The sequence below is a fragment of the Bos mutus genome, chromosome 13 (genome assembly GCF_027580195.1).
Source record: "Bos mutus isolate GX-2022 chromosome 13, NWIPB_WYAK_1.1, whole genome shotgun sequence".
NCBI classification, from domain to species: Eukaryota; Metazoa; Chordata; class Mammalia; order Artiodactyla; family Bovidae; genus Bos; species Bos mutus.
The window spans coordinates 12,028,150-12,038,376 of record NC_091629.1 but is presented as its reverse complement, the minus strand read 5'-3'; the positions used below and the strand labels follow the sequence as shown (position 1 = coordinate 12,038,376).

Sequence of the window (10,227 nt, the reverse complement as noted above, 5' to 3'; positions counted from 1 at the left end):
TATAAAGGGGAAAGGAGACAATAGATACAGAGAAGTTTGAGGTTTTTTTTTTAATTATCTGAGAATGCTATGTATATAGTTAGCTATATTCCAATTATTTTTTTTTTTTTCAGAAAAAATATATGTCACCCAAATTTTATCAATAAGTTAGAAAAACTAAGTAGATCAAAACCAGAGAAGTCAAAAAAGGCTCATCTTAGAGATTTTATAAGCAAATTCTTGCAAATTTTGAAAGATATAATTCCCTTTCTGAATATATAAATATATAAAAATGTAATTCATTTTATGAAGCAAATATAACTATAAAACCTATCAAGAGTACAAAAAGAATAGTCAAAAATATAAACTCACATAAGAAATCAAATGCCAGAATTCCCCCCAGAAATATCAGCAAGTTATTTTCAATGAAACAAGTAATTTTTAATAAGATCAGGAAGATTTTATCCTAGAAATGCCAGAATATTTTAATAATAGGAAAATATTTGAAATAACAAATCATACATTTAGGCCATACAAGACAAAACCTTATCTCAATAGATGATAAAAATCTAACACCTACACCTCATTAAAACAACTAAATTTTTAAAAATCTCAGTAAATATTAAACCAATAGCCAACATCGTATCTTTAATAAGGTTTTATAAAAATAATGGGGCTTCTCAGGTGGCTCAGTGGTAAAGGACCCGCCTGCCAATGCAGGAGATGCAGGTTCAATCCCTGGGTTTGGAAGATCCCCTGGAGAAGGAAATGGCAACCAACTCCAGTATTCTTGCCTGGAATATTTCATGGACAGAGGAACCTGGCAGGCTAGTCCATGGGGTAGCAAAAAAGTCAGCCGCAACTTAGGGACTAAACATAAAAATAATAATGCTAATGGTAGGACAGTCACAGTCAAACTGTAAGGAAGAGGAGAAACTGTATAGTAATTCCTCAGCCTCCCATCATCACTCCTTGTTCTTCTCAGACATAACCTCCACTAACTGTTTCTTACATATCTTTGCAGAAATTTCCCATGCACATAAAAGAATATGACTAAGACTTCCCTGCTGGTCCAGTGGTTAAGCCTCAGAGCTTTCAATACAGGGGAAGCGAGTTTGATCCCTGGTTAGGGAACTAAGATCCCACATGCTGCACAAGATAGCCAAAAAAAAAAAGTTTTTTAAGTATGTGACTACTGCCTTTTCAAAAAAAATATTAATAGAATACTATGCAGATTATTCAGCACTTGATTTTTTTCATTGTATACGGTATCTTGGACATCCTCCCATATCAGCACATAGGTGTGCAAAATTTTTCATAGTTTATTATTTGAATATACATGAATAATAGAACAGTTTAAATATATGAATGTGCCATTATTTTTTATTCACCTATTGGGAAATATTTTCTAGTTTTCTGCAATTCTATACAGTTACATTAGCATCCTTGTGTATCTTTGCCTATTGCTACTGGTGTACTAGGATTAATGCCTAGCAATGTAATTGCTGGATCCATTTCTGAATAGATATTTCCAAATTAGCATCTAAAAAGTCTGGATTAATTTATAATCTTAAATGTTTGCCAAAATACTGATAATTGTTGAAGCTAGGTAATAGGCAATGAGAGTTCTTTTTACAATTCAATCTTCTTTGGGGTGTTTTTTTAAATTTCCATATCCAGTGATATGACAGGAGAGGCATTCTCCTTAAAATCAGGTATAAAGATGCTCACTATCAACTCTATCCTTTAAAATTATGCTGAAATAATTCTGACAAGAAACAAATAACAGGTAAAATATTGAAGGCAGAAGAAAATTTACCTTTATTTGCAGATGTTTTGCCTAGAAAACTCAAGAGACATGATTAAAAAGCTATTTTAAATGACTATTAAAGACCAGTAACCTTTCCAGATCCAGTAATAACCTGTTGGGAAATATATATTTTTAAAAGATTCTATTAACATATAAGTATGTTGGCAACACCTGGAAGGGATTGATGCAAAGAAAGAAAGAAACAAGCATGAAAGCAAAAGATGTAAATAGATTGAGAAATCTGATATGCTTCTAGGTAAATATATCTATTCCTTTATTTGTGACTTTAACCAAATTCCAGTAAAATTATTTTTTAATGAAAAAAAAAATTGCTGTTTGGAAGAAAAAACAGAATCATAGCCAGAATACTTTTGAAAAGACAGAATAATAATAGGAGATTCACTGTACCAGATGTTAATGCAAATTATAAAGCCAAAGTAATTACAGTGATTTTGAACGACTGAGAAAAGCTTGACAAATAGATGAATGTTTCAGAAAAAATCCTGAAAGAAAATTTAATATGTCCATAAATGAAGCATCACCAATGAGGAGGACACAGATTATTCAAAACTGGCCAATAGTTTAGTCCATTGGATGCTCACTTCATACAATTTACTGAAATACATCCCAAGTGGATTAAAGAGGCAAACATGAGATATTAAAAGAAAATATAAATAAGTCCCTTAAATAAGAAATTTTGAGTGGGAAAAAATGCAAAATAATGGAAGATACATAGATGTATCTGCATAAACATTTAGAACATCTGTATGTCAAAAATGAGAGGGACATTTTTGGATGAGATGGTTAGATAGTATCACTAAATGAACATGAATTTGAGCAAACTCTGAGACAATGGAGGACAGAGGAGCCTGGTGTGCTGCAGCCCATGGGGTCCATGGGGTCACAAAGAGTCAGGCATGACTTAGTGACTGAACAACAACATGTCAAAAATAATAAATAAAAAGTTGAGAAGTAGAAAGATATTTGTCATAAAATGTAGAGTTAGTATTTGCACCAGGGTTCTTAAAAGCCTTTTCAAAGAAGAAATCCCAACACATTTGGGGCAAAAACAGTGTCCTTGTATTATGGGTTATGTCTTATGAATTCAGAGGAAACCACTTTGAAGAAGAGAGTTCATTTGGAAGAATCATTTGTCCCATTTTTAGAATGCAAGATTTTACTTTTGATATGTTCTGTTTCCACCTTACTTCATGTGTACAAAGTGATGATATTTGGATTACATGATGATTTTTTTTTCCAGTTCTTTTTCAAAAGCAAACCCTAGAATACTGTGCTTCCCTGTCTCCTCCTAAGGGGTTCACTTGACATCTCTCATTGCAAACCCAGGAGTAGATATTCTTACTATCCCCATTTGCCAGGTTAGGAAAGATGTATCTCTGTGGCTTTAAGTACGTAAAGGCAGCAAATTAAAGTATCAACATAAACATGTCATTAGAGGAGAAGCTCTGCCCAGTGAACACAATTTAGAGAAACAGAGGCCTGTCAATCCACAAAGGTGTGTGCTTAGCCAGGATTCTTACATTCTGCCCCATCTTTAGCTCACAGACCACACCCAAGGGATACAGCCCAGCTTTCGGCAGTGCCTGAACGAGGACAGGTCCCAGAGGCCCCAATGAAGAGGGGAGGCTGGGAGGAAGTTCACAGATGTCTGCACTTGTGCTAACACCTGGTGGGGGCTCAAAAAACAGGGACTGTTTTGAGCGTGTACTGACTTCATAATACGCATGAATTGTTTCATGTAACCATCAGCAAACAACCCCAGGACTTAAGTACTTTTATGATTTCCATTTTCCACTTAGGAAACTGAGGCACAGAAAAGGTAAGCAGCTTGTTAAAGCTCACACAGCAAGGGAGTGGTTGAAACTGGATCTCAGTCAGGCAGGTGGGGCTGGAGCCCAAGCCCCTTGGCCACAAGTAACCATGTATAAAGCTCTTGTATCCACAGAGCACATCTGACCCTCACAACATGGTAAGAAGGTCAGGAAAGATTCTCCCTGATTTACACTAAGGCAGTGGAAAGCCAGAAATTGGTTACTCGAGTTCAGTCATCTTTTCCTTTTTTTTTTTAAATGATCTGAAAAAAGCTGACAGCAGAACATGGATGGACATGTGGTAAGGAATGACTGGAGGGGAAACAAGACTTACAAAGCTTGGATAAGAGAAAAAAGTGCCCTGAACTTTAAATAGATGAAACACACGCTGCATGGAGGGGAAGGGAGCTGGGGAACAGGCAAGGGGAGATTACCCTGAGCACTGGAAGAATGAAAATTGTTCTCGTTCAGGAGCCATCAGGCCTACAGTGATGCTGGATGATAAATGGTGAAAGAAATCACGCCCACAAGCATTCTCATCATGTTGAACTCGTTTACTTTCCTGAAATACTAGCTCCTGGTCCATGTCACTATTTGTCCAAGAATCCTGTTATTAATTTATGTCTCTGTTTATTTACCTGGCCTTTGTCAGTTTAGACAGCAAGGCTAGGAGTTACGTCCAAACAACCAACAAGAAGCTCCAAGCAAAATAGGATTTTCACGTAGTTTTAAAATACAATCATGGTAATAAGGTTTATACAAGTACTTTCAGAATTTGCTCTCATAGAACTAAAATTGTATTAATTAACCTCTGAACCTGTTGCTTGTTTTTTGATCACCTTAAAAATTCCCCAGTGTCGTGAATACAAGGGAACCTCACAAGTCACCCATGTTCTGATAAACTTATGTCTATAAAAATGATCCATGTTAAATGCACTGGAATTCTATTTTAAAGTAGGAAAATAAAGAATTATTTTGCCATATGACTGTTGCCCACTCATTTATCTGATTTTGTTCAAGTCTCAAATGATAGGTATCAGAAAATATATATTCTATACTCATTTCAAAATTTTCCTAAAATCAATGTGCATCATCAACTGCAAAGAGAATTCCTTTACCTCTGTAAATTACAGCATTGACCTCAAGTTGTATGTAGTGTTATATCAGTATTGTAAGCTTTATCATAAGAATACAGCCTAAGTATAAACATTTTCATCAATAAAGTTCTATCTAAATCCTCTCTCAAAAGTGAGTAAATTTCATGTTAGTAAGTCCTTCCTAGCTTCCCTTTTCTGCTCCAAACCCACATTCTTTCCTTCTATAATTCTTGGCCATCAACATCCTTCAGTGACCTGTAGCCACCAAACAGGTTTCCAGGATTTGATCTCAAATAGTGTAAAAAAAAAAAAAAAAAAATGGGGGGATTGTTCAGACTGAAATATTTGGCTATGCCACAGGGGAAAAAAAGCACTCTTAATCCATGGTCCTGATTTTTTTTTTTTTCCTGGTGCTGGCATGAACGAAATATAGGATGATTCATCCAATGAGAATTTGAATGCTGGTAGAAAACTGGACATAAATTCCAGGTGAGTTGAAGGAGAAAGAGATCAGGGACTTGTGGGGAAAATGCAAGCTGAGAATGAAAGGAGAGATTCTATGAATACAGGAAAACAAACATAGCCAGGTTTGAACTCTAATATTTAAAGCCTGCTAAAGGCCAGTGACAGATGACACCAGGGTGAGAGAAGAGCCGAGGGTGAGAAGTTTCTAGGCTGACTGTTAAATAGATGTAGCTCACTGATGAGTGCGCCCATGTGGGATTTTAATTACTCAGACATCTGTTTAGTGAAGTGTATACTAAATAGTGATCAAATACAGAGATCAAATTATGTGGGGAGGAGAGTGGAGATGACATTCATGACTCAGAAAGGAGAGCTATCAGCCAGGAGAAAATCAATCCTGGCTTTACATCTCACCAACAGAGAAGCAATTATTTTAGATGTGGGGATAGTTAGCTTCCTAGGTCATGAATTTAATTAAATAACCTTCAGAAAACAGAACAAACCACTGTATTTAACTGTCAGTAAGACATGCTGCAAATTAATGGTCCAAATTCCTCCTCTTCTCTCCTTACAGTTGTCAGTGACAAAACAAGGTAAAAGAAACTAATAGTTGACCTAACAACATGGATGGATTTGGGAGGGAATTATGCTACATGAACTAAGTCAGACAAAGACAAATACTGCATGATCTCACTTGTATGTGGAATATAAAAAAATACAGAAATGAATAAAATAAAACAGACACAGATACAGTGGTTACCAGTGGGAAGAGGGAAAGGGGGAAGGGCAAGTTAGGGGTAGGGAATTAAGAGGCACAAATTACTATGTATAAAAGGATACATTAAACAGCACAGGGAATACAGCTAGTATTTTATAATAACTTTAAATGCAGTATAAACTATAGAATTATTGAATCACTGTTGTACACCTGAAGCTATTATAACATCACAAATCAACTATACAATTAAAAAAATAATAAACTAAAAGCCAGTTTGATTCTAAAAAAAATACAAAGTGCCTTAACCAATGGGTAAATGCAATAGTTATAATTAAGACGGTCATTTAATCCTTTTAATCTCTGAAACAGAAGAGCTACAAATCTGCTTTTTCTACACAGTGAATTTTGTAGCAAAATAAAACACAGTATACGCAAACCTCACCATTTGCTAGCACCTAACTTAATCAAAGTTAGATGACTGAAAAACACAACAAATCTTTCATGCTTTCAAGGTCAGTTTCTAAATTTGACATCTTAGACTGGAGTTGGCCTTACCCAGGAATTTAAGGTCAGGGTTTATGAATTTAAGGAAAGGGTTGGAGATCTGAAAACACAACAGAAAAATCCTTCATTCTTTCAAGGTTAGTTTCTAAACTTGACATCTTGAATTGGAGATGGCCTTACCCAGGAATTTAAGATCAGAGTTTATGTGAAGCAGGACCTCAAATCAAGTTTAGAAAAAGCAAATCTTTAATCCTGTATTTAAGGGGATAGTTTGAGAGGAAAGGTTAGAAAAACAGATCAGCCTCCTGTTGTAAATATGAGGTTGTCATTTGTTTTTACATGCTGCATGAAATATGCCTGTTTGGTGTTCAGTGTCTTCTATCTATTTTACTCCCTGTGTCTGGGCAAATGTGTTTATCTTAGAAAACTCCATGAGGGCAGGAAATTTAGTTTTTCTTTATCATAAATCATCTGGTATAAACTCCACTTATCTAAGAGTGTGGGGCCTGGTGTGCCCAATTGCTGGCCAAAAAGTATACTCATTGACTGTCAGATTGTCCATAAATCACATATTGGTTTGTACAGAATGAAATAGTTGACAAAATTGTTTTATGCATCAATGCAAGCTATCTTCATAAGCATCTTATGAGTCAGCTGAACAAGTATTATCAGTCTTACTAATTGACAGACCTGACTAGAACCCAAACGTTAATCTCCTTCCAGGCATCACTGATACGTATGCACCTATTTCTGCAACAGGTGACTGAATGAATAAAGTTCAAACAATAGTAAGATTCAACCACTCTGTTCCCAAAGTCCTAAAAATAAATTGCTGTTCATCTAAGTTAAATGAGATATCCTAAGGACAGCTGAATTTCAAATAAACTTCAAGGGCCAGGGAGGGGAAATAGTAAGACAGGGTTTGCTAAGGCCAGAGGATTGGAATTGACAAAATTCAAACCAGGGGTGAAAATAACAAAGAATAGAGGACAAATGCTATTTCCCCTCTAGTATAAATAGAAAAAAAAATTTTTTTAATCTCTTAATAGACTTTTCAAAGAATATAGAAAGCTTCATTTTGCTTTAAGCCAAGAAACATTTCATAGCATACGTTTTCCAAATTGCATATGATTACCTTGAAGCACCCATTCAAACTCCATTAAATGTTTTATTTTCCTTAGTTTAAAACTATTTGGTAAGTATGAAATGATGTAAGAAGTGAAATTTTTCAAACATAAACTATAATAGCAAGAAATACATAATGAGAAATTCACCATTCCCATAACATTTGCTAGACTGATACAAGGCAAAAAGAAATGGGATTATCTTGGGTTTGATGAAATTTTAAAAGATACAACAAAGCTACATATTATTAGAAAATGATGACAAAGATTAATCTAGAAAATATCAAAAATAAATGGATAGGTTTGAGAGGGGAAAAAAAAAAGAGTCCAGTTAGGAAACCTGAAGGCTAACCTGATTGGAAACTATGTCCAAGGGGCTCTCTGGTTATCACTTACTTCCTCTTCAGGCCTCCAGGGTAGATCACTATCAGGAATGTCCCATTAAAAAAAGAAAAAGACACACACATGCCAACTAACCAAGACTCCTGAATCCAATCATATATTCCCCAAGGTTAGAAACATCACACAGGAAAAATAAAAAGCACAATCAGTTCAGTTCAGTTGCTCAGTTGTGTCCAACTCTTTGCATCCCCATGGACTGCTGCACGCCAGGCCTCCCTGTCCATCACCAACTCCCGGAGTTCAATCAAACTCATTTCCATCGAGTCAGTGATGCCATCCAGCCATCTCATCCTCTGTTGTCCCCTTCTCCTCCTGCCCCCAATCCCTTCCAGCATCAGGGTCTTTTCTAATGAGTCAACTCTTCGCATGAGGTGGCCAAAGTATTAGGGTTTCAGCCTCAGCATCAGTCCTTCCAATGAACACCCAGGACTGGTCTCCTTTAGAATGGACTGGTTGGATCTCCTTGCAGTCCAAGGGACTCTCAAGAGTCTTCTCCAACACCATAGTTCAAAAGCATCAATTCTTCGGTGCTCAGCTTTCTTCACAGTCCAACTCTCACATCCATATACGACCACTGGAAAAACCATAGCCTTGACTAGACGAACCTTTGTTGGCAAAGTAATGTCTCTGCTTTTGAATATGCTATCTAGGTTGGTCATAACTTCCCTTCTAAGGAGTAAGCATCTTTTAATTTCATGGCTCCAATCACCATCTGCAGTGATTTTGGAGCCCACAAAAATAAAGTCTGACACTGTTTCCACTGTTTCCCCATCTATTTCCCATGAAGTGATGGGACCAGATGCCATGATCTTAGTTTTCTGAATGTTGAGCTTTAAGCCAACTTTTTCACTCTCCTCTTTCACTTTCATCAAGAGGCCATTAAGTCTTCTTCACTTTCAGCCATAAGGGTGGTGTCATCTGCATATCTGAGGTTATTATATTTCTCCCAGCAATCTTGATTCCAGCTTGTGTTTCTTCCAGCCCAGCATTTAATACTAATGCTTTTTTTAATTAAAATTTTATCACAACTCCCTCTTATCTTCCTTTCAGCTCCATTTGTGAAAATGCATGTAAAGTCTGAGTCGAATGGTATCCTTTTCAAGTTTTTCCTTAAATCCCTGAAAATCTGACTTTTGAAACTTGGGACTGTGAAACTAGGACAAGGGAACACTGAGGACCCCCTTGACTTGCTTGCTTCAATAGGAGGCCTAGACTAAGAAGAAACCTTTCAATGAACAGGAGAGGGATGTCTGCAATAGTATAATGCTTAATGTTGACTTCTACCCTGTCCAGCCCCAGGAAAGGTAAGGAACAGTTTAGGGAAGAGTAAGATAAGAGGTAGAAAACTTAGGAGGAAGAGGAAACTTCCTAAATTCTTAGGAAAACCTGCCAGGTTACCCATAGAGTTCATGTGTTCAGATAATGCATTTGTGTAACCAGCATCAGCATCTTTCAAATGCCTTGCACTTTGTCATCTGTGTCCTCTTGCAACTACTTCCTTTGGATATCCCTAGACTTTCCAAGGCCAGTCTTCCTTGCCTGTGCCCATGAGGAACTGGCAAATTAATTAAGAGTTTCTGAACACTATCTTTCGTCTATATCTAGTTAGAAGTGTGTGCATGTTGTGGTCTTTAATGGAACAATAACAAATTTGTGAAGACCCTTTATTGTGTTTTTTAAATTTGCCTTTCCATCAGATCCTATGCAAAGGATAGTGACTAGTTCCTCATACATTCAAACCACTAGTTTTTTAGAGTGTTACATAAATTTAGAAAATATTATCCAAAAGTATTTCACATTGACTAAATTAGTATGTATTTAGCTCAAATACTTAGAAAGAGCTTTAACAAATATCATTCACAAATACTTTGCTATCAATTCGAGCATAAAAATGTAACTTTGCTCAGTTAGTAAGTGGTTGATAGCTGTCCACTCTCTGCAGAAGTGTTTCTGAATATCCAGGGGAATAATACCTGAAAAAGAAAATTTTCTATTAGATCTTTGTGAAAAGATTTAGCACAGTAGGCACAAAAGATTCAATGAAGATATTTATCTAAAATAATTCTCTGAATGAAATCTCTACTACACCAACCAATTATATTACAGAAATGCTTTGTGTATGAGGTTAGAAACAATCAAGGAAGAGAACACCAGCTCACAAGACTGTACCAGAAACACAGCAAAACATTTAAGGAGTATCAGTGCAATGGCAAAGAAAGGGTACTTTCAAAGTAGCCAAAGTATTGGAGCTTCAGCATCAGTCCTTCCAAAGAATATTCAGATTGATTTCCTTATG

At 36.2% G+C, this 10,227-nt stretch overlaps 1 protein-coding gene across 1 annotated transcript in view; it reads right to left on the bottom strand.

Moving 5' to 3' along the window:
* Positions 1-319: 319 nt before the first annotated feature.
* SPAG6 (sperm associated antigen 6) overlaps positions 320-10,227 on the bottom strand; it is a 71,960-nt gene continuing 62,052 nt past the window's right edge. Inside the window, exon 11 of the mRNA XM_005901643.3 lies at positions 320-9,904. Within this exon, the coding sequence (XP_005901705.1) occupies positions 9,835-9,904 (70 nt within the window). The 3' untranslated portion in view covers positions 320-9,834. The remainder of the gene's footprint in view (positions 9,905-10,227) is intronic.